Source organism: Monodon monoceros, unplaced genomic scaffold (assembly GCF_005190385.1).
Source record: "Monodon monoceros isolate NGI ecotype Baffin Bay Population unplaced genomic scaffold, NGI_Narwhal_1 Super_Scaffold_21, whole genome shotgun sequence".
Lineage (NCBI taxonomy): Eukaryota > Metazoa > Chordata > Mammalia > Artiodactyla > Monodontidae > Monodon > Monodon monoceros.
The window spans coordinates 88,476,993-88,501,899 of NW_021703778.1; the positions used below are offsets into that span (position 1 = coordinate 88,476,993).

General features: G+C 44.3%; 1 protein-coding gene across 17 annotated transcripts in view; it reads left to right on the plus strand.

The window, feature by feature from the left end:
- Nucleotides 1–24,907, plus strand: part of PPIP5K1 (diphosphoinositol pentakisphosphate kinase 1) — a 49,226-nt gene that overhangs the window by 11,958 nt on the left and 12,361 nt on the right. For 4 of the 17 annotated variants that reach the window (XM_029237604.1, XM_029237606.1, XM_029237605.1 and 1 more), the window contains 12 exons: nt 1,338–1,479; nt 1,661–1,884; nt 2,205–2,332; nt 2,542–2,656; nt 2,826–2,933; nt 3,546–3,662; nt 3,819–3,983; nt 5,803–5,952; nt 6,600–6,690; nt 9,574–9,699; nt 10,417–10,479; nt 15,654–15,791. In XM_029237604.1, coding sequence (XP_029093437.1) covers nt 1,338–1,479; nt 1,661–1,884; nt 2,205–2,332; nt 2,542–2,656; nt 2,826–2,933; nt 3,546–3,662; nt 3,819–3,983; nt 5,803–5,952; nt 6,600–6,690; nt 9,574–9,699; nt 10,417–10,479; nt 15,654–15,791 — 1,567 coding nt within the window. The remainder of the gene's footprint in view (nt 1–1,337; nt 1,480–1,660; nt 1,885–2,204; nt 2,333–2,541; nt 2,657–2,825; nt 2,934–3,545; nt 3,663–3,818; nt 3,984–5,802; nt 5,953–6,599; nt 6,691–9,573; nt 9,700–10,416; nt 10,480–15,653; nt 15,792–24,907) is intronic. The other 13 variants (XM_029237618.1, XM_029237616.1, XM_029237621.1 and 10 more) reach the window with 8 other exon arrangements.

The window sequence follows — 24,907 nt, forward strand, 5'->3', positions numbered from 1 at the left end:
GTGTAGGCCCAGAATTAGCACAGTATAACTTTATTATTTTTTGTTGGTTAAACAGTCACAGGGCCAGCCCAGATTCAAGGGAAGGGGAATGTGACAAAGAATTAATGGCCATCTTTAATCCACTGTAAGAACTGTGGACCGGTACTACTTTTCCCCCCCTTTACAGATGAGGAAGCCTAGGCTCAGAAGAATTTAAGCAGCCTTTCCAAGGTCACCCAAGGAATCTAACTAGAGAGCCCAGGCTGTTAGCCTCACAGTATTAGTCACAGTGGATGCCACTACCCAAGCCATTCTCTTTCCTTTTTCCTATGTATCCATGCCATGATTGACTGGGGATCATGTGCCAGACAATGATTTTCTACCATCCTCCTACTCACAGCTCCTCATTTCATAACTGCTGTGTAACCATTTTTGATAGATTCTTAAATAAGCAAAGTAGCTGCGCACATTGACTAGAGAATGGCATTTTCTGTGTTCTTCTCTGAGCAGGCCTTGATAAAGGGGCAGGACCTTGCTGCCTTATTTTCCAATCCATTGCTCAATGTCAAATCCAAAAAAGCTAAGGTATCTTTCCTTTTTCCTTGCTTCCTTTTGCCAGCAAGAATGGAACTTGTGAGGACCGAGGTAGAATGAGTACATTCAACCTGCAATCTCCTTTCCCCCTCCCCATCTTCATTGACTGTGACCATCCTAAATGCTTGAGTTGGAACTTAGTTCTGAGACAGCACCTCTACTCCAGATTCAAGCTAGCATCTTGTTTAGAGGAGTAAGATAGTTATGTCTATTACCCACTCATGAAAACATTCTGTGGGGATTTTGGTTTAATCTGTATTCCTCAGCATTTTCCGTGCTTATTTTAGAAACCCCAAGAAAAGAACCTAGATCTATTTTATTTCCTCTGGCTCCAAGACTTTTAAGATGACCCATTCTTAGATGACTGTGTGCTAGAGCAGTCCCCTCATCTGAACTGCTAGTGTTCCCAGTAGCCTAAGAATGCTCGTTGGGGGCTTCCCTGGTGGTGCAGTGGTTGAGAGTCCGCCTGCCAATGCAGGGGACACGGGTTCGTGCCCCGGTCCGGGAGGATCCCACATGCCATGGAGCGGCTGGGCCCATGAGCCATGGCCGCTGAGCCTGCGCGTCCGGAGCCTGTGCTCCGCAATGGGAGAGGCCACAACAGTGAGAGGCCCGCGTAGCGCAAAAAAAAAAAAAAGAATGCCTCGTTGGGGTGAGCCAACAGACAGAGCTTATTTGCAGGCAGTCTCTCTGTAATAAGCTCACAGCAATCTAGGCAACTGGCACTGAACCTGTCTTGCTTTTCATCTTTCTATTCTCCACAGCTGGCTCCCACTGGAAGCACTTCCCTACTCAACTCCATGGCTATAATCCAGAATCCTGTGAAGGTCTGTGATCAGGTATTTGCCCTGATTGAAAACCTCACTCACCAGATCCAGAAACGGATGCAGGACCCCAAGTCTGTAGGTGGGTTTGAATATTACTATCTTCCTTTCAAGATTTTGGGTACGGATGGGTTCCTCAGGCAATCCTGTGTCCTCTCCTAAGTGTCTGAGACACGTCATCCTCATCTCTCTGGTTCTGCTTCAGATTTGCTAGGGTCTTTTGTTAGAGGTGAAGCCTTTGGCTCTGTCTGTCTTCCTTCCAGACCTGCAGCTTTACCACAGCGAGACACTAGAGCTAATGCTACAGCGTTGGAGCAAGCTGGAGCGTGACTTTCGACAGAAGAGTGGGCGCTATGATATCAGTAAGATCCCTGACATCTATGACTGTGTCAAGTATGATGTGCAGCACAATGGGAGTCTGGGACTTCAAGGAACAGCAGAGTTGCTCCGTCTCTCTAAGGCACTGGCTGATGTGGTCATTCCCCAGGTGTGTCTCACATAAGGGATGGAGCCTGGGGCTAGGGGCACTGCAGAAGGAAGGAGAGAAAAGGCAGGAAGGAGGGGCGGTGTGGGAACCAGGGGAAGGAAACTTAGAGAAGGAATTAGTTGTTACAATTAGAGCTACAATCCTGGCTCTGAGGAAGCCCAAGAGGCTAACTGAGGAAAAACCTGGAGAGGGGGAATGTGGTGATGTTGGAAGAAGCCCTAGACCTGAGGTGAAGATAAGCATGATCTTGGACCTGGGAGTATAAGGCAAGAGGAAAACAAGATTCATTGAGGTGCTTATTCCTGGCCTGTGGCCCCTAGGAGTACGGGATCAGTCGGGAGGAGAAACTGGAAATTGCTGTGGGCTTCTGTCTTCCACTGTTACGGAAGATACTACTTGACCTGCAGAGAACCCACGAGGATGAGTCTGTCAACAAGCTGCACCCCCTGTGAGGGAGGGCTGGGTGGGGTGCTGGATGGAGGGAGGGGCATGTCAGGGAGCTCTTGGGGGAACCCAGGCTGGGACAGCTTGGGGAACCAAGAACGGGAGGGGTCCTGGGGTGGAAAAGAGAGAAGTCTTTGAGGCGGGAGGAGGGAGTTTGTGGAGGGCTGAGAAGAGGACTGGCTGACAGTGTGAGTGACTTAGCTGCTGTCTCAGGTACTCCCGAGGAGTGCTCTCCCCAGGCCGCCATGTTCGAACACGTCTCTACTTCACCAGTGAAAGCCACGTCCACTCCCTACTCAGTGTCTTCCGTTATGGGGGACTTCTTGATGTAAGGATCCTTTTTCCCTCAGCCTATGAACATCTTTTCCCAGCGTTCTTTTACTCTCCTCCTCATGCTTCTTTTTTACTGCAAGCTTCCTCTGTTCTCCTCGTCTCCCCGCCCATTCCCTGACTCCCTCGTCCTTGGGCATTAGCTTACCTCTTCTTGTGTTCGGTAGGAGACCAAGGATGCACAATGGCAGCGAGCTTTGGCTTATCTTAGTGCCATCTCAGAGCTCAACTACATGACCCAGATTGTCATCATGCTTTATGAAGACAACACACGGGTGAGGAGCTAACAGGGTGGGGTGAGGAGAGGCCCCCTTCTTTCTTCTCCATCCCCTTTTAGGGAAAAACTTTTTTATGCTTAGATTCTGTAGAATCCAGTTAGGTGTGGTACCTAGGTGCAGCATGATAGAGAACATCCAGGAGGTTCCTCCTGGAACAGAAAACATGTTTTGGGTTGGTGTTGAGCCAGAGAGATACCACAGAACATAGCTCTGGCATTAGGGAGGGTATGGAATTTGAACAATGTTACAATGAGTCTTTTTCTCTCAAACATTGTTACACATATACCTTCTTCATCTGGCTCCACAAAGATATCTTTAAATGTGCTGCTGTATGCACTGTAGCAAAGCTGAATTCCTGTGGGAGATGGATAGGGAGGGGGACAGTTGTAGAACTGGAAGTTGGCAAGTCCTGTGGAGGTTGAGAGTATGAGCATCCCGTAACACTAGACTGTAGTTAAAGGGAGCTATTACTGTAGAGGGGTGTAAGACACTGAAACCTCAGCCCTGGGAGGATGTGTCCTCTTGAGTTCCTCTCTGTTGTCCCTGCCTGGTCTTCCACCACCATGTCCAGCTTCTCCAACTGCCCTTTCATCTGGTGATGCCCTAAAGGATCCCTTATCAGAGGAGCGGTTCCATGTGGAGCTGCACTTCAGCCCTGGAGTGAAAGGTGTCGAGGAAGAAGGCAGTGCCCCAACTGGCTGTGGATTCCGTCCAGCCTCTTCTGAGGTGGGTCAGAGTGCTGGGATTTGGGACTGGAGGATTTAGGAACCAAGTGATGGGAAACTCGGAAACAGTACAGGGAGGTTAAAAGGGTTGGGGAGAATTGGATTAGGAGGCTGGAGACCATTAACACCTCTCCTGTCTATGCCTGTTGTTGGGTAGAATGAGGAGATGAAAACAGACCAAGGCAGCATGGAGGACCTGTGCCCGGGGAAGGCATCAGATGAGCCAGACCGAGCATTGCAGACCTCACCCCAGCCCTCTGAGGGCCCTGGCCTCCCAAAGAGATCACCCCTCATTCGTAACCGCAAAGCCGGCTCCATGGAGGTAATGGGAGGGGCTTGGGAGAAAGAAGTGGTGGAAGTGCTCATAGGACAATATCCATGAATCTCTGAATCCCCTCAGTGGAATTCTTAGGACCTTAAACAGAGTCTTCCTGCCCCTGATGGATATGTTTCACTTAATCTCTCTTTCACAGCTGGTCTCCCAGGAAAGCTCCTTTAAGCTGGTTGCTACTTCTGAGGTTAAAGAGATGCCAGTGAGGGGTGCCTGAGAGATAAGGACTTTTAGAGATGAGATTGAGGAGGAGGCCTCTGGATGAATTTGAGAAGGCAGTTCTTTAAAAGGAAATATAGTAGAAAAGCGTGTACTCTGGGCTAAAATCCCAGTCTGATAACCAGACGCTGTGTGATCTTGGACAGGTACCTTCTCCAAGCCTAAATTTTTTTCATCTGTAAAATATAAGTAATACTCACCATATAGATGCTTAGTAAACAGTAACAATGATAACAATACAGTTGATATTGAAGGCCAGGCCCCCTCCATCTCTTTATTGTCTTGGGTAAATATTAAAGCTCAGATTGTAGTAAATATCACTTTGCTAAAAATGGCACTTTAATTTAACCCCTTTAGGGTTATCTATACTCTCATCCCAGAAAGGGAATCAAGTCTCGAGGTCTATCCATCTCCCCTTTGTTCTGATGAGGTTTATCAGTCTGGGCCTGGTTCTATTTCTCTAGCCTAGAGGAAAGGACTGTTGTAAATCTCACATTGTGTCCTGGAGTAAAAACCAAAGTTTTGGTCTTTTCCTGGAGAGATCCTTTCCCTCTTTGGCCCAATGACACTATTTTTGACCCCATGATTTATCCCTGTCTCAGGGACCATGACTGTCTATTTTGGGTCCTGCTTTGACAGATGAATCTGTTCACTTGGCTTGGTGCCTGCTCTCTGTCTTAAAGGAATTGGTCTTTCCATTTTGAAATATCTCAGAAGAATCTATAACTAGCTTACATAGGTTCAGACAAAGGTTTATGGTTCAGATTTTGGAGAATGCTGAGAAGACAAACTGCAGTCTCTCTTCTAGGCTCATCCTTTTCTGCCTGATTATTTTAAGATGGACTTGAGGTCATGAATACTCAGAGTTTCCTTAGGTGGGGTATGCGTCATATTTTCTTTGAGGTGTAAGTTAACTTAGTATCCATAGTACATTAGTACACTGCAGACTCATGTGAATAGATCAAATGGACAGAATGACATATGATCTTCCACTAATAAACTGCTCCTCCACATCCAGTGTCTTCCCCATTCACATCGTCTGCCAGTCTCTGGCACTATTATGTTGGACCCCCTTTTTTCTTCTGATTTAAAGCAGTCAAGAGACAGGCAAAGCAGAGCTCTCAGTGTATCATCTCTCAGACTTGATGAAATTGACTTCTTTCAGGCCTATAGGAAGCTTTCTGTTGTAATCAGATTCCTTCCTCTCAGTTACTAGTGCTGCTTATACCATGGCTACCCAGGATGATGGTTGCCCAAGATATGCTCCTCAGCTTTGCAAGAAAATCTTCTCTCTGCTCTTTGGTCATACAACCTTTTAGTATTAATATTTCCTCTCCGTGTTCTATAAGTACAGGCATTGGTAGTCTTATTCTTATCAACTACGACCCTTCTTTCCATCCCTTCTTCTCCTCCTGTCATCTTATATTTTTGGACTGGTTTAGAATACAAAATCTGTGACCTTCAGAGCAGCTGTGCCCTAGGCAATCATCCTCTCCAGCCTTACAACTGCCTCTGCCCAATGGGCCCAGGGCTTTGGGGAGCCTGGGGGTGTAAGGAGCCGTGACCGGCTTTCCACCCGGTCTGATTGCAGGTCATGAACATGCAGTGCACGGGGAACCTGGACCTGATCCCCTTGCGGGGACGGCGCCGCCGGAGGTCAGGGGACCTCCCCCGGCCTTCCCCAGCCATCGGCCTACAGCCCCGGGCTGTGTCCACCACTCACCTGGCATCCTGCACACAGGTGTCCCTCCATACTTCATCTTCCCTTATTGCTTCTATCTTTGCCTTTTGGGACTTAGGGACTCAGAACACTGTTGAGGTGTGCGTGCGTGTGTGTGTGTGTGTGTGTGTGTGTGTGTGTGTGTGTGTGTGTGTGGTGTGGGTTATGTGATTGAGCCCTTGTGGGCTTTTCAGAAATCCATTTCATGTCTCCAGGAGTGGAGGGAGGGCTTTCAGTTCAGATAAGAAACTGAGTATGGCTGCCGTAGCCACAGCTGTCCCATGGAAAGAAGAGAGCGTAGCCAGACTTCTTATAGTGGCTGAGCTATTGTGATTTGCTTTCTGAGTTCTATGGAGGGATATAAAAGATTAAGGTACCCTGCCCTGCTAAGCACTGAGAATGGTTGAATAATGATTTCTCAGATTTGGGATTAGAGGGCCGTAGGCACAGGCATCTTGGAAATAGAAGTGCTTTCTAGTATAGAAGGATTCCCTGGACAGTTTCCTCTGTAAAGTATACTCTTAGACTTTGCATTCCTCTTCCTCATAAAAATCCTTAAACTTCCTGACATTGCTTGGTTTTGTAGGGGCAAGAATTCAGGACCTGGGTTTTAGACTTCTCAGTTGAGGTGGCAAAACGGTAATTAACATAGAGTCCTTTTTCTCCAGGTGCTTTCTGAGACTTCATCCTCGAGGCCTGGTGGCTACCGACTCTTTTCATCTTCACGGCCACCAACGGAGATGAAGCAGAGCGGCCTAGGTATGGTTTTCCAGCATCTCTCATCTGTTGTTGGGAAGGGGTGTCTGTCTGTTCTTTAGAGTTTTATTGTGGGGAACCTTAGTCATGGGAGTTGGGGTCATCTAGTCAGTGGAATTGTTAGGTGGGGCTAGGGAGGATGAATTGGGAGAAGCCACATGTAGGTGTGAACTTTGATCCCAGATGATTGTTTGCATTCCAGGAAGGTGTCTGTCTTTTGGTTTACTACACAACGCCCATTTCTCTGGCTGAAGGGCATTTTTCTGGCTTCCCCTCTTATTCCTTATCTGTCCCTTCAGTCTAGCCCAGACATTTAGGGTCCATGGAGACTCTGACTCTTCAGAGTTATCAGAGACAAAGCTATAAATAGAGGAACTTGTGAGACGCTCCCTTCCCTCAATAACGGTCATATTCCTCATTTGGAGAACTTGTGCCATGTCTTCCTTTGAGACCTGTGTTTATTACATCCTTGCTCTGGCCCCTCCTACCTCCGTGCCCTCCCCTTCATCCTCTTTTAATCCTGTAATTCTTCGTCCTTCCTTCCTGAAAATTGAGGGACAAATCTGAGACTGGTGTAGTGGCAGAGGCTTCTCTCAGGACTTTGAGGGAATGTCTCTTGATTTTTTTGATTCCTGGAGAGGGGTGGAGAACATCATTCAACCTTTCCTAAGAACACAGACTGCAGGAAGGACCAAGCCTCAGAGGGTATTGTATTCTTTGGGAGTGGGGAGGGGTCCTTGGGAGGGGCTATCTTTGAACACAGCACCTGTGAGCTATTAACCAGAACTGGCAGGTAGAGACAGTGGTGTGGGGTCTAGACTGGGTCCCCTGGCTCTTTCTATCTTGTCCTATTATTCTCTCCATTTAGCTCCTTTCATTTTTCTGTTGAAAGAGAAAGGTCTCCTTGGCACCCAATTTCTTGGCCCCAAAACGGTCAGCATTTGGACCAGAAATGGGAAGAAAGGTTTTTGGTAATTTTCCAGGCTAATTTTATGGTATTAGATTGCCTTCTAGATCCCTAAAATGAGGTAGATGGTTTGGTGCATGAAAAATAAATGACAAATGTCTGGATCTGTGAATATAGACTTCTTTTCCCAGAACCCAGAAGAGAATAGGTTTCAGGTAGGTGGGAAAGAGGATAGGTGTGTCTGGCCCAGTTAAAGGGGAGTGCTGTCAAGAACAAGGCAGAGGCATGAGTCTGGTTGACAGATGGTGGTGGTAAGGTAAAGACTACCCCCTGAGATGATCCAAGACTGGACACGGCAGGATTGGTGGGACTATGCCAGAAAATTATTTCGTGGAGGAAGTAAATGTAGAACAAAGCTTGGGGGTGGGCTGGGATACAGCCAGCTAGTTCCAGCTTCTCTGAAAAAAGCAGACATATTTAGCAACCCTTATTTCTCTCTGGAACTCTATTCTTGAGCTTGTTTGAACATGAAAGGTAGGAGAAATTGCTGCACAGAGGAGTGGTCCTTAATTCCAGGGTGGAAATTATCAGCCATCTGAACTTCTTGATTTATGTGGTGACCCTGAAATGCTGGGACCCCTGAAACCATATCCCCTCTTTGTGGGCTCAAAGGAAACTGACGGCTCCACTCTGTCCATTTCCCCTATGAATGTTAAGTTCCCAAGTCAAACCCAGGGTCTTGGCTAAGATGGATTTGGAAGTAGAGGAGAAAATCCCACAAACTGGAGTGTTAATCTTGTTTCCTCCTGCCCATTCTCTCCTGTGGGCTATAGTAGGAGACGGGACCATGGGAGTCCCAACCCTACTGTCGATCAGATACTTGGGACAGTGACTAGCTTGATTTATTTGCTTCAGGGATTTTTCAAGTTTTATTTACTCCACTTACTGACAAGAGTTCTCTTTGCTTTCTTTGAGCTTATGTGTGTGCGCATCTGGCTTTGAGCACAGGACTTACAAGACAATAAACTTTCGAGAGTAGAAAAAACATCTTTTTCGCTGTTTTCTGCTCACGAGGTTCTCCTGAGTAGGGTGTTCAGCGGTTAGTAGGCATGTTCTGCGTATAATCACCTGACCCTTCACATGCCTTTCAATTTGTGTCCATTTTCACTTCAGAAACAATGCTCTGTTTCTTCTTGATGAAAAAAATTACTATTTCTTTTCTAACTGAACACAGTTGATCCTGAGTCAGGACACCTGGATTCTAGTCCAGCTTAGCTCCTAACAAACTGTATGACCTTGAGCAAATGAGATCCCTTTTGAATGTCAGTTTCTTCATCTCTAAAATAAGAAGGCTGAACTGGATGATCTTTGAATCCATTCCAGCTTCAAAAACTCAGTGAGTCTCATACTTTCTTGGGAAAGGTAAAAAGGCCTAAGGGAAAATAGAAGGGAGGGAACGTTGGATGAAAAACTTAGGAGGAATTGGAACTTATGAGAACTTTGAATTTGAGTTGAGTACTCTAAACTTAGTCTCTAGTTTCAGTCAAAGTTTCTTTCCTTTTTAACAAATAAGGGACTCGATTTCTGGGTTCTTCAAACCCTATATCCAGCATAAGGAGCACTGAATTAAATCTAGGGAGATCTAGAGGAATCTACCTATTCTTTGAGCATTCCTGAGAGCCACCTAGAGAGCATAGTTTATCCCTTTCAGTAGCTTTGAGTCCCCTAATATGACTAACCCTGTATTTGTAGTGGCCTCTTGTATCTGCCAAGTAGACTTTCAGGAGCATCCTCACTTTGCTTGCCCAGTGTGGCTGTGGACAGTAGTGAAAGCTGTTTGTGGTTATGTGAAGTGGCCACGTGGTGGTGGCTCTGAATGGTTATGTGTGTGTGTCCTGATGTTGTCATGTGAAATCGTGCGTACTTCTGTGTGGTAATTGCAGCTTTGCGTGGCTACTAATGCACTCCCGGCCTTGCAGGCTCACAGTGCACGGGGCTGTTCAGCACCACAGTGCTGGGCGGCTCCTCCAGCGCCCCGAATCTTCAGGACTACGCCCGCAGCCAAGGCAAAAAGCTACCACCTGCCAGTCTGAAGCACCGAGATGGTATGTGGGTGGGTTTTGGGGGGCAACTCTTTTCTTCATTTGTCCGCCAGCAAGGACACAGCTCAAGAACAATTCACGCTTAAGATGGCGCTTGACACTAGCCTTATGACAAGTTTTCTGCATCAGTTATAGAGGGGAGAAGCAACCAAGACCCCATCCACCCCTCCATTTGCATTCCCTCTCGCCATACAAATACTACTTATTTATGCTTATCCCTTCATAATCAGCCACATACAGCCCTGCTACATCAATTTACTCCACCTTTGTATTCTTTCCTGGATTCTGGCCTGTAGTGGTAGGGACCAAGGAGGATGATCCACGGTCAGGAAGAATGCAGTGGAGCCTCAATTAAAATCTAGGAAATCAGGGATGGGGAAGTTGTTCAGCCAAGGCAGGAAAAATGATATGGAAAGAGATTGGGGGAAGTGATGAAAGTTTCTACAAAGATTTTATTTCTTTGTAAATGACCAGAAAGCGGATGTGGTGGTGAGATTAGGGTTGTTTGTGGGACCGTATTATGGTAGAGATGACACATGGATTCCTGAGAGGAGATTATCCAAAGGAAAAGATTGAAATGTGGTAGTAAGGAATCTAAGGGGCGGGGGTGGGAGCAGGTCGTATACTAACTGTAAAGAACAGAGTATATTGTGAGCAAATTCCAGAGCAGAGGGTGGGGACAGCAGTGGGTATAATCCCCGTGATGTCTTTTCTCCCCAGAGCTCTTGTTTGTCCCGGCCGTAAAACGATTTTCTGTGTCGTTTGCAAAGCATCCGACTAACGGTACGTTTGCTTCTGACTCAACGTCATTCCTCCTCACCATGTCACCTCCAGACACTTAACCTCTGAGTTCTGACGCTGACTTTCCCTCTCCCTCCACTGTGTTGACACCCTGCTGTCTCTGAACCACTCACTAATTGTTGCTCTTGGGATATATCACTTGTTGTGACAGACCTTAGCCTTGGCTGCAGCCTGGCTGCCCGATTCCTGGGGCAACTCAAGGTCTTATTTCCATGGTCACCATCATCACCATTGTGTCACTTTTTTCAGCATCATCACCGAAACATGAATTAAACCTCTTCCTTTCCCATCACATGACTGCCAGGCTTTGTACAAACATGATAATGGTTCCCCTTCTTAGAAGGAGCGTAGTATTACCTATATCATCCCCATTTCTTCTCTCTATTTGTTTCCCCAACTCCTCAGCTTATGTAATTTTGATCTTCCTGTTTTTTCACCAGCTCTTTTGTTGGAGTGGATGACTAGTTTGCTTCCCTTTTGGAGCAGTGCTGCAGTTCCCAGTTCCCAAGCCTACCCGTAAAGGCATTAGTCTTGAGTATATTGTTTTCCATCTCCATATTCCTATCTCCTACCATTGTGTGTATTTTGTGTGGCTCTTGTGCTCCTGACATCTGCTTTACGTCACTACTAACCTAGGGTCTGAGCCTAGAAAACAGGAGTCCAGATTGATTTGGGATACAAGAAAGAACAAAAGGAGTAGGAGGTGTTAGGTAAAGGAAAAAGAATTGTGTCTTGAGGGTTTCCATGTGGTTTCCATGCAGCGCCAGCCTACTTATGGCACTGCAGTCTCCGAGAAGGGGAAGTGAAGAGTTGAGATGTCTACTGGAGATTCCGGGGGAGCTTAGGAATAAATAATATTTCAAGAATACTGAAGAACAGGGTCTGCCCACACTAAGGTGGGAGAGTTTAGAGATTTGCGTAAACCAAAAACTGAAGGGCTGTGGTCTCTTTGTAGGGTATGGCAGAGGAACCCAGGACTTACTCCTTGTTTTATCCTTTATATCCTTAGTTTCTCTCTGCATTGTATCTTGTCTTCAAGGTAAATCCAGTTTTGTTAGATACGATTTTCTTCTGTTCAAGAGCTAAGACTCTGAGGGAGGTAAAATTAGCTTGGCTTCCTGGCTGAAAAAACTCTAGGTGCTGATCACCTGCTCCTTAGACAGTGGCAGGTGCTAGATTTTAGCCCAGTAAGGCCATACATCTCCACTAGGCACTGGTGAAATCTCCCTATGTTGACTAGCTTATACTTGCTCAGTTTATACCCCTACCCTCCACCTGCACTCCTGTTTGTTCCTGTGACAGGAGCTTCCCATTCAGAGTGGCGTGACTGTGCCTGCACAGTTAGCTTCAAGCTCTTCTGGCCTTCGTGCCACAGTCATCTCCAGAGTAGACCCTCAGGCACCAACCCCAACCCTACAGCCTGGGATTTGGACTTAGGAGACTTGTTACTTAGGGAACAGAAGATGGTACTAGGAACTTGGGCCCCTGACATCAGAGCTAAATCACAACTCTCCTAACTCTTAGGCTCTGTGAGAAAAGATCCAAATTCCTAAAACAGATCCTCAAACCTATATATCTCTAGTTCCCTGAAGGCTTGGTTAGCAGCCTCACCAGTAAAGAAGAATTAATTCTACCAAAAGGGGGAGAGGAAGAAAGACCTGGACAATTATAGTGCAAGAGAGTAAATTCAAGATCTCCTCCAGCACCCTGCACACAACCTCAGGGCTCTGCTGGCCTTTGTTCTTCTTGTACTTGAGCTTGGAGGCTAAAGTGCCTGAGAAGCAGGAATCTAGGAGAAAAAGATTTGGAGCTATTATGTCTCTTGCTGAAGATTATCTAGATTTAATTTGGCCCTCAGGACAATATGAGGGCTCTACCCCATGGCCAAACGTTACTGGACTGACCCAGCAATTACAGAGTGGATGCTCTGTCTGCAGTTGCTTGCAGCAGATTAGTCACAACAATGTGCCAGCCTACTGTCCATCACCACCATCTCTTTGCCATGATGTGTGGCTTTGAAATAGCAGCTGGAAGAACTGGACCTGGCTTTGGAAAGGAGGCAAGGCAGTGCTACTTCCTTGCTTTGGTGGGAGAACACCCCTCAGCCCATCCCTCCCTCTATTCCTGATAAGCTTCTGTCACATCCTGTGACTACATCAAGTATATAAGTATGGCCCATTAGTAAACTGCATGCTGAACTTACCAAGGTGAACTAATATAGTGGGAAAGAGACTGTGTCTCTCCCTCATCCAGAATGTCAGAGTGTACCCACCAGATCTGCCAAGCTCATTCTCTTCTAGGGACCCACACAACTGTATGACCATTGGTACAGAAATCTCTCTTGACATCCAGACTAAGGTCTCTGGAAACCATAGTCTCATGGGATCACCCTGTGGAGCCCATTCTGGTCTGGGAGTTCTGAGCAGTCATCCTCAGCCACCTAGATCCTACTTTCTCTGTACCATATTCCTGTTATCAGTTAAGACCCCGTACCTCTTCCCCAAGATCTTTTTCCTACTGTTCCTCTTAAACCCCCTTCCACATGCCTTTCACTGCCTTCAACCGTTTGCAGCTGAATCGCATATATCCACAAAGTTTGCCAACCAGCTAAGATAGTAAGTAGTTTCGGCATTAAAGCTTTTCCACTCGTCTAGCTGAACAAAGTGCAGTTAAACTCACCAGCAGTGGGAAGAAAATATAAAATTATCTCTTTTGGCTTCTATAATTGATACAGTGTCCCTTAAGAATTACACAAACTTTTTTTAAAAGTCTATGTATTTGAACAAGAATGAAGGATAATTAATCAATATTGGCATTTTCACATATTGATTCCGTTTTTTACATGCTGTTTTAAAGGACACCTGGTTTCCTGCTAATCTACGTCAGTTACCTAACACAGGCCTTGTCTGTGGCTATCTTAGAGTCTGGTCCAGGGAGCCCAGCCTGAGTCCTCAGGAGCTTTTTTAGCTTCAAATTTTATCTTGATAACGTATACCACTCTTGACCCTCTTCTCTGAGTGACTTCAAATCTTTTCATCTCTATCCCAACCTCATAAATACATTCATTTGAGAAACAAGCCCTAACTAGGGTTTGCCCAAGAATGATTGGGGACACTGGAGTTCCTAGCTACAGAACTGCCAGCTCACCCCATCCAGAACGATGTGACTGCTGTCTGCAAGCACTGACTGAATTGTGCACAACGAGAAAGGAGAGGGCCTGCTGTATGATGAGGTCTCACGTGCCCCTTCTTCTAGACTCACTTCTTTTAGACTTCTTTTAGCATGATGCCAATACTCTTCTCCCCTGCAAGACATGTCCTGTGGCTCTGACCATCTCTGCTTCTCTCTTACCTCACCTTGGAGCTGAGTGGCCCCACCTCCCAGGAATGCTTATGTCATCCAGTACCCCCCTTATTGTCTCTCCCTCTTCTCTTTCTTTATCTTTGTGCTTCCTGCCGTGGTTCCCCCAACCCCTCCAAGAGCTGCTGGATGACCAGCACCCTGTGGTCCGGTTGCTGCGCAGTTTTTCCTCTGACTGCACAGGGGGCTGGCCAGTCTCCTTGGATGCCACGCTGGCGCATCACCTGCACCAGTGCTCCTACCACCTGCGCCTCTTCCGGAACTGGCTGCGCTCAGGCCAGGATGATCCTGAGTGCCTCTACGGTACCCCCTGCCACCAAGCTGGCTGCTGCCACTACCCTGGCTGGGACTGACTGCTTTGCTTCTTGCACTTTTGGCAGGAGAGCCCACCTATTCCTTTCTCCTATTTACTCTAAGGTTATGTGACTTGCATTTAGTTGCTTGGATGGGATTGGGGCCAGACTGCCTGGTAGCTGTAGCGTTGGCTGCTCCTCCCCTTCCTGTTCTCCTTCCTCACTGCCTCCTAATGTTACCTATTCCCAGTGCTATTTGGTACAGGAGTAGTCTCTTGCCCTGGAATCTATTCTTATCTCTATGACCCTCTACTACCACCATCTTCAAATCCAAATGTTTTTCTAGCAGTTCTGAGAAGCTGGAGACTGTACCTCTCCTGCCCTCCTGCCACTAGAGTACAGGAGGAAATTGAGGCACAGAGGTCTCAATTGAATCCTTGAAGAAAACAAGGGCCAAAGGTTAGAAGATGGTCAGGTATAATCCTTTTGAGTTATATAGGTTTTAATCATTGTCAGACAGGAAGCTGTGTTCTTGAATAGATATTGCTGTCCTGCCTACCTTTAATCCATTTAAGGAAATATAAAGGAAGCATAGGAAATATTGGGGACTAAAAAAGTGGTTGAGATGTATGCTTCTTGATCCTCTAATGGGGGCGTTTTTTTTTTTCATCAACAGGCCCTGGGATTAGAGTTACACATTTAGGTTTACCCTTCACCCTACAATGTAGATCTACATTGGAATTGTTGGGTTCAGAGCAGAGAATCGGTATTTATTCTTTTTTCTAGGGGGTTTGCCTCATTTTCCTGAAGGAATAGAGAAATACTAGCAAGTCTGGGGTCTTCAGTGAGAGCAGAGGAAAGAAGCTTTGAAGTGATGAAAATAACCAAGAAAGAACTTCCATCCCCCAACCTGTTCATACATGCGGTTTTCCTGAGCTGAGCTTCATGTGTATTGCATGCCCTCCTGCTTCCAGTATTCTAGCCTTTCTACCCATATCCTAAATCTGCATGAACCCCTCCTCAGATCCCAAGCCCTCCTCCGTAATCTGGTTCTCTTGTACATGATCCCTGAAATCTGCTGTTTTTTCCCAGCTCCATGACCTCCCTACCTCTCATTTAGACCTGCAATTTCACCCCTTACCTCTGGACCTTTGTTTTATTTCCCCCAGAAAGTACAAGAGGAGTGTAGGTGCTTACCTCATTGGGATTCTGTTGATTTTTCCATGGAATATTGCAGGCTTTCCATAGGTAGGATAAGAGGTGATTTGATTCACCCAGAGGCCTTAGCAGGAAGACTTTTTAGAAAATCTGGAGGTGACAGAAATAGACTCCTGTAGGGGCTCTAAAGAGTTCCCTCTCCTGAGAATCTTGGATACCCCACACTCCAAAAGCCAAAAGCCACAGACACTCCTGATGGTTCTCAGGGACCCTCCATGCTTCCTTGGCCAGTTGGGGTATATCCAGCAGGAATAACATTGACTTTGCCCATCTCTTTTCTAACAGGATTTGAAGGGTGCTCCATGGTGCCTACCATTTACCCCCTGGAAACACTGCATAATGCCCTTTCGCTGCGTCAAGTGAGTGAATTCTTGAGTAGAGTCTGCCAGCGCCACACTGATGCCCAAGCACAGGCATCTGCAGGTATGGAGAATACTCTTATCTTGTACCACTATCTCTGCCCCCACTCCCATGCTTCCTAGAACATGAGTAATAAATTAAAAAGATAGGCACTCTGAAAAAGTAGACTTGAAAAAATGTTTAATTGCATAGGTTAACTCAAAAGCATAGAACTATCACTCCTTCCAAAGTTAACTTATAAATTTAATGTGATCTCAGTAAAAATAGTACTGTTTTTCTAAAGTCAGACAAATTGATTTTGAAGTTGTCATTAAAAAAAAAACACAAAAAAAACCAAGCAAGAATAGCCAAGGAAATCTTGAAAAGAAGAGCAATGAAGTCATGCTGGCCCTACCAGATTTTAAAACATTTTATAAAACTTCTATAATAAAAACAGTGTAGTATTGGTACATGAATAAACAGAGACCAAGCAAAAAGTAGAAAATCCAGAAATAGTTGAAGTTAGCATTTCAAAATACTAGGGGAAAGACAACCTTTAAGAAATGGAGTTGGAAAGTTAGTAGAAGGAAAGAAATCATAAAGATCAGAGCAGAAATAAATGAAACAGAAACAAAGAAAACAATAGCAAAGATCAAGAAAACTAAAAGCTGGTTCTTTGAGAAGATAAACAAAACTGATAAACCTTTAGCCAGACTCATCAAGGAAAAGAGGGAGAGGACTCAAATCAATAAAATTAGAAATGAAAAAGGAGAAGTTACGACAGATACTGCAGAAATACAAAGCATCCTAAGAGACTACTATAAGCAACTCTATGCCAATAAAATGGACAACCTGGAAGAAATGGACAAATTCTTAGAAAGGTATAACCTTCCAAGACTAAACCAGGAAGAAATAGAAAATATGAACAGACCAATCACAAGTAATGAAATTGAAACTGTGATTAAAAATCTTCCAACAAACAAAAGTCCAGGACCAGATGGCTTCACAGGTGAATTCTATCAAACATTTAGAGAAGAGCTAACACCCATCCTTCTCAAAATCTTCCAAAAAAACTGCAGAGGAAGGAACACTCCCAAACTCATTCTATGAGGCCACCATTACCCTGATACCAAAACCAGACAAAGATACTACACAAAAAGAAAATTACAGACCAATATCACTGATGAATATAGATGCAAAACTCCTCAACAAAATACTAGCAAACAGAATCCAACAACACATTAAAAGGATCATACACCATGATCAAGTGGGATTTATCCCAGGGGTGCAAGGATTCTTCAATATATGCAAATCAATCAATGTGATACTCCATGTCAACAAATGGAAGAAGAAAAAAACCATATGATCATCTCAAAAAAAGAAAAAAAAATGGGAGTTGGGGGACTTCCCTGGTGGCACAGTGGTTAAGAATCCACCTGCCAATGCAGGGGACACGGATTCGATCCCTGGTCCGGGAAGATCCCACATGCCACGGAGCAACTAAGCCCGTGCACCACAACTACTAAGCCTGTGCTCTACAGCCTGTGAGCCACAACTACTGAGCCTGCGTGCCACAACTACTGAGCCCACATGCTACAACTACTGAGCCCGCATGCTGCAACTACTGAGCCCGTGTGCTGCAACTACTGAAGCCCACACGCTTAGAGCCCTGTGCTCCACAATAAGAGAAGCCACCGCGATGAGAAAAGCCTGCACACTGCAACGAAGAGTAGCCCCTGCTCACTGCAACTAGAGAAAACCTGGGCACAGCAAGGAAGACCCAAATGCAGCCAAAAATAAATAAATTTATTTTTTTAAATATATATATATTAAAAGGAACCAAACAGAAAATCTGGGGCTGAAAAGCATAATAACAGAAATGAAAAATTTACTGGAGGACTTCTTAGAAGGTTTGAGCAGGCAGAATTAAAAATCAGCAAACTTAAAGATAGGTCAAGGCGGGCGCCGCCGTCAGTCATGGCCTGACGCTGGCACGCTGTGCGTGTCCCGCCCCTTGCCGCCACTAGTAGCTCGCCGGCCGGCGGCCTCGCTCGGCCCTCGGCCTCACTCGGCCCTCGGCCTCACTCGGCCCTCAGCTCAGTGGCGGCGTTGGAAGGCGGCCCGGGCCCTCGCAGGCCCATGGCAGCGGCCGTGGTGTTGCCGGGCGTGGGCGGGCCTCCCGCGGGCGGCGGCGCTGGGGGCGGGCGGGTACCCACCGGGTGGCTGGGCAGTGGCGCGCCTCGAGAGCTGCAAGTTCGAGTACCTGATGAAGAAGCGCTCGGTGACCATCGGGTGAAACTTGTCGCAGGGCTCGGTGGACGTGAGCATGGGCCACTTGAGCTTCATCTTGCGGCGCCACCTCGAGATCTTAACGCCCCCAGGCGGCGGCGGCGGCGGCGGCGGCGGCCATCCTGGGGCGGCCCTGGAGCCGTCGGCGCAGCCCGGGCCCGATGCGGGTGGCAACTTCTACCTGCGCTGCCTCGGCAAGAATGGCATGTGCGTGGACGGCGTGTTCCAAAGGCACGGGGTGCCGCCGCTGCAGCTGCCGCGCATGTGCATATTCAGGTTCCCGAGCACAAACGTCAAGATCACTCACCTTCACTGCCCTGTCCAGCAAGAAGAGGGAGAAATAGGAAGCGCCCGAGTCCCTGGTGAAGCCCGTGCAGGCTCACATCTCCCCACTGACCATCAACATTCCAGACACCATGGCCCACCTCATCAGCCCCCTCCCCTCCCCCACAGGAACCATCAGTGCTGTGAACTCCTGTCCATCCAGCCCCCTGGGGAGCAGGGTCTTCAGGGTACAAAATGGGCCGTGTGGTACCATCTGACCTCAATTTAATGGCCGACAACTCACAGCCAGAAAATAAGAAGGAAGCTTCAGGTGGAGACAGCCCAAAGGATTATTCAAAGCCACCTTATTCCTATGCACAATTAATTGTACAAGCAATTACGATGGCTCCTGATAAACAACTCACCCTAAATGGAATTTATTCGTACATCACGAAAAACTATCCCTACTACAGGACTGCAGACAAGGGCTGGCAGCTATATGTAGGCTGACATACGTATCTTTTTGAAGTTTGCACAGAGATGGTTTTCAAACTTTTCCTGAGGAACCCTTTCTTCAAAAGATACCTCCTCCAGTTGGCCAGTATACAAAACAGATGAACACAGTGCTGCCCTGTTTCAGTGGTCCACCTGTACTTCCAGCCTATTCCTAGGCTGTCTGTGAATCCAGGCCTCCTCAGAGGACACTTTGAAATCGGTGCATAGTATTTCCATTGTTTAGCTTTGAATTTGTTTAATTTTTAAACCTCTACATTGTGTATGTTTTTCCTCTGCATGTCTGTTTTATGTGTGGCCATTTACTAGGTGTTTAGCAGGATCTCACTAATTAAGACAGTATGGGAAAGGGTAAGTTTGAAGTATGGAATGGTAAAAGCATAACAAAAGGGAGAAGAAATATACATTTACAAATTTTGAATTTATTAAGTAACAAGGAATGGCTACAGAATTCCTTTGAGGCTTAATGAGTAAATGATCCTTTGAAAAATGCATCTGTTGAACCATAACCATAATCAAGTGATGTGGGTGGGGTGGGGGTGGGGGTAAGCCATTCTGTTTAATGGAGGGTAAAAACTTTTTTCTTCTACCTGCAGATGTATAAACATGTTATAATAAAAATAGTGTTCCAGCCAAAAGAAAAGGTAGGTCAGTTGAAGTTATCCAGTCTGAGGAGAAGAAATAAAAAAGAATGAAGAAAAGTGAACAGAGCCAAAGATACTGTGGGACACCATAAAACATACCACTGTATGTATAATGGAAATCCCAGAAGGAGAAGAGAGAGAGAAAGAGGCAGAAAAAAATTTTGAAGAAAAAATAGCTGAAAACTTCTCAAATTTGATAAAGACACAAGTCTGTGTGTCCAAATAGTTCAAACTTCAAGAAGGATAAATGCAAAGAGATCTACATTGAGACACATTGTAATCAAATTGTCAAAAGACAAAGAGAAAATGTTGAAAGTGGCAAGAGAAAAGCAGCTTGTCACATACAAGGGATATTTAATAGATTAACAAGGCACTCATCAGAAACCATAGAGGCCAGAAAGTAGTGGGGTGACATATTTAAAGTGCTAAAAGAAAAAAACGTCAACCAAGAATTCTGTATCTGTTGAAACTGTTCAAAAATGAAGCGAAAATTAAGACATCCCCAAATAAACAAAAGCTGAGGGATTTTTTTAAAAAACATCTTTATTGGAGTATAATTGCTTTACAATGGTGTGTTAGTTTCTGCTTTATAACAAAGTGAATCAGTTATACATATATTCCCATATATCTTCCCTCTTGTGTCTCCCTCCCTCCCACCCTCCCTATCCCACCCCTCTAGGTGGTCATAAAGCACCAAGCTGATCTCCCAGTGCTACGCGGCTGCTTCCCACTAGCTATCTGTTTTACATTTAGTAGTGTATATATGTCCATGCCACTATCTCACTTTGTCCCAGCTTACCCTTCCCCCTCCCCGTGTCCTCAAGTCCATTCTCTAGTAGGTCTGCGTCTTTATTCCCGTCTTGCCCCTACGTTCTTCATGACCACTTTTTTTTTTTTTAGATTCCATATATATGTGTTAGCATACAGTATTTGTTTTTCTCTTTCTGACTTACTTCACTCTGTATGACAGACTCTAGGTCCATCCACCTCACTACAAATAACTCAATTTCGTTTCTTGTTATGGCTGAGTAATATTCCATTGTATATATGTGCCACATCTTCTTTATCCATTCATCCGATGATGGACACTTAGGTTGTTTCCATGTCCTGGCTATTGTACATAGAGCTGCAGTGAACATTGTGGTACATGACTCTTTTTGAATTATGGTTTTCTCAGGGTAGGGTATATGCCCAGTAGTGGGATTGCTGGGTCGTATGGTAGTTCTATTTTTAGTTTTTTAAGGAACCTCCATACTGTTCTCCATAGTGGCTGTATCAATTTACATTCCCACCAACAGTGCAGGAGGGTTCTCTTTTCTCCACAGCCTCTCCAGCATTTATTGTTTGTAGATTTTTTGATGATGGCCAGTCTGACTGGTGTGAGATGATATCTCATTGTAGTTTTGATTTGCACTTCTCTAATGATTACTGATGTTGAGCATTCTTTCGTGTGTTTGTTGGCAGTCTGTATATCTTCTTTGGAGAAATGTCTGTTTAGGTCTTCTGCCCATTTTTGGATTGGGTTGTTTGTTTTTTTGATATTGAGCTGCATGAGCTGCTTGTAAATTTTGGAGATTAATCCTTTGTCAGTTGCTTCATTTGCAAATATTTTCTCCCATTCTGAGGGTTGTCTTTTCATCTTGTTTATGGTTTCCTTTGCTGTGCAAAAGCTTTGAAGTTTCATTAGGTCTCAATTGTTTATTTTTGATTTTATTTCCATTTCTCTAGGAGGTGGGTCAAAAAAGAATTTTGCTGTGATTTATGTCACAGAGTGTTCTGCCTGTGTTTTCCTCCAAGAGTTTGATAGTGTCTGGCCTTACATTTAGGTCTTTAATCCATTTTGAGTTTATTTTTATGTATGGTGTTAGGGAGTGTTCTAATTTCATTCTTTTACATGTAGCTGTCCAGTTTTCCCAGCACCACTTATTGAAGAGGCTGTCTTTTCTCCATTGAATATTCTTGCCTCCTTTATCAAAGAAAAGGTGACCATATGTGCATGGGTTTATCTCTGGGCTTTCTATCCTGTTCCATTAATCTATATTTCTGTTTTTGTGCCAGTACTGTAGTGTCTTGATTACTGTAGCTTTGTACTATAGTCTGAAGTCAGGGAGCCTGATTCTTCCAGCTCTGTTATTCTTTCTCAAGATTGCTTTGGCTATTCGGGGTCTTTTGTGTTTCCATACAAATTGTGAAATTTTTTGTTCTAGTTCTGTGAGAAATGCCAGCAGTAGTTTGATAGCGATTGCATTGAATCTGTAGATTGCTTTGGGTAGTAGAGTCATTTTCACAATGTTGATTCTTCCAATCCAAGAACATGATATATCTCTCCATCTATTTGTATCATCTTTAATTTCTTCCATCATTGTCTTATAGTTTTCTGCATACAGATCTTTTGTCTCCTTAGGTAGGTTTATTCCTAGGTATTTTATTCTTTTTGTTGCAATGGTAAATGGGAGTGTTTTCTTAATTTCACTTTCAGATTTTTCATCGTTAGTGTATAGGAATGCAAGAGATTTCTGTGCATTAATTTTGTATCCTGCTACTTTACCAAATTCATTGTTTAGCTCTAGTAGTTTTCCAGTAACATCTTTAAGCTGAGGGATTTTGTCAGTAGTAGATCTGCCCTACAAGAAATGCTAAAAGGAAGCTTTTTGGCTAAAATGACACTAAACAGAAATTTGAAGCTATATCAAAAAATAAAGAACTCAAAAAAAAAAAGAAAGAAAGAAGAAAAAAATAAAGAACTCTGGTAAAAGTAACTACACTGGTAAATATAAGAGCCAGCATTATTGTATTTTTGGTTTGTAGCTCCCCTTTTTGTATTTTTGTTTCATATGTGACAACATGCAAATGAATAAACCAATCATTATGTCTGTTTTAATGGGCACACAATGTACAAAGATGTGATTTATGACAATAACAAGGTGGGGACTGAGCTTTATAGGAACAGAGTGTTTGTATGTTATTGAAGCTAATCGCCATCAATTCAAACATTGCTACTGACCTTACAGAAATAAAAAGGATTGTAAGAGAGTACCATGAACAATTGTATGCCAACAAATTAGATAACATAGATGAAAAGGACAATTCCTAGAAATAAACTCTAAAAACCGACTCAAGAAGAAATAGAAAATCTGAACATACCTATAAGAAGGAAAAAGACTGAATCAATAGCAAAAACTTCTCAACAAAGAAAAGTCCAAGACCAGATGGCTTCACTGGTGAATTCTACCAAACATTTAAGAAAAATTAGCCCCAGTCCTACTCACCCTCTTCCAAAAAATATAAGAGGAGGAAACACTTTCTATGAAGTCAGCATTACCCTGATACCAAAGCCAGACAAAGACACCCTAAGAAAAGAAAACTACAGGGCTTCCCTGGTGGTGCAGTGGTTAAGAATCTGCCTGCCAATGCAGGGGACATAGGTTCGAGCCCTGGTCTGGGAAGATTCCCACGTGCATCTAAGTTGCAGAGCAGCTAAGCCCATGAGCCACAACTACTGAAGCCTGCATGCCACAACTACTGAAGCCTGCATGCCTTGAGCCCATGCTCCACAACAAGAGAAGCCACTGCAATGAGAAGCCCATGCACCACAACGAAGAGCAGCCCCCGCTTGCCACAGCTAGAGAAAGCCCGCGCAGCAATGAAGACCCAACACAGCCATAAATAAATAAATAAATTTAAAAAGAAAAGAAAAGAAAACTACAGACTAATTTCCCCTATGAGTAGAGAGGCAAAAATTCTCAACAATCCCCCCCCCACAAAAAAAATTCTCAACAAAATACTAGCAAACCAAATCCAACAGTACACATTTAAAAGGATTATACTACACCATGATCACGTGAGATTTATCTCAGGAATGCAAGGGTGATTCAATGTAAGAAAATATGTCAATGTAATACACTATATTAATAGAACAAAGAGAGAAAAAAACCAATCATGTGAATTGATGTGGAAAAGCATTTGGCAAAACCCAACACTCACCGAGCTAGGAACAGAAAGAAATTTCCTCAGTGCTATAAAGGACATTTATAAACAACCCCTAGGGACTTCCCTGGTGGTCCAGTGGTTAAGACTCCGTGCTCACAATGCAAAGGGCTGGTGTTTGATCCCTGGTCAGGGATCCCGCATACTGCAACGAGAGGAGCCTGCATGCCACAACTAAAGGAGCCCAAATGCTGCAACCAAAGATCCCACATGCCACATCAAAGATCCCACATGAGGCAGCGAAGATCCTGTGTGCTGCAACTAAGACCTGGCATAGCCAAATAAATAAATAAATATTAAAAAACAAAACAAAAACACAGCACAAATCATACACAGTGGTGAGAGACTGAAAGTTTTCCCCGTAAGATCAGGAGCAAGACAAGGATGCCCACTTTCACCACTGCTATTCAATATTGTACTGGAAGTTTTAGGGAGAGCAGTTAGGCAAAAAACAAAAAACAAACAAACAAAAAGGACCTAAATCGGAAAGGAAGAAGTAGTAAAACTGTCGCTATTCACAGAGGACATAATCCTATATAGAGAAAATGGAAAAGAAACCCCAAAAGAACTACCAGAACTAATGAACAAATTCAGCAGTGTTTCAGGGTACAAGATCAACTCACAAAAATCAGTTGTGTTTCTATACACCAGCAATGAACAATCCAAAGGGGAAATTAAGAAAACAATACCATTTATATTAGCATCCAAAAGAATAAAGTACCTGGGAGCAAAATTTAACCAAGAAGTTTAAAGACTTGTACACTGAAAACTGTAAAACATTGCTGAAATAAATTAAAGAAGACCTAAATAAATGGTAAGACATTCCATGTTCATGTAGAATACATAACATTTTTAGGATGAGAGTACTCCCCAAAGAGATCTCTGGATTAAATGCAATCCCCATTGGAATTCCAATGCACTTTTTTGTAGAAATGGAAAAGCTGACCCTCAAGTTTATATGGGATTGCAAGGGGACCTGAATAGTCAAAATAATTTTGAAAAAGAAAAAGTCGGAGGACTCACATCTTCTGATATTAAAACTTACTACAAAGCTACAGTAATCCAAACAGTGTGGGATTGCCATGAGGATAAATTAGAGACCAGTGGAATAAAATCAAGAGTCCAAAAATAAACCCATACTTCCATGGCCAGTTGATTTTCAACAATGTTGCTAAGACCATTTAATGGGGAAAGAATTGTCTCTTCAATAAATGGTGCTAGAACAACTGGATACCCATATGCAAAAGAATGAAGATGGACCTCCCCCACCTCATACCATGTACAAAAGTTAACTCAAAATGGATAAATGGCCTAAATATAAGAGCTAAAACTGTACAACTCTTACAAGACATAAGATAAATCTTCATGACCTTAAGAGTTAGCTAATGGATTCTTAGACAGACCAAAAGCACAAGCAACAAAAGGGGAAAAAATAGATAAATTGGACTTCACCAAAATTTAAACTTTTTGTGCATCAAAGAACATGAAAGAAAGGGAAAAGAC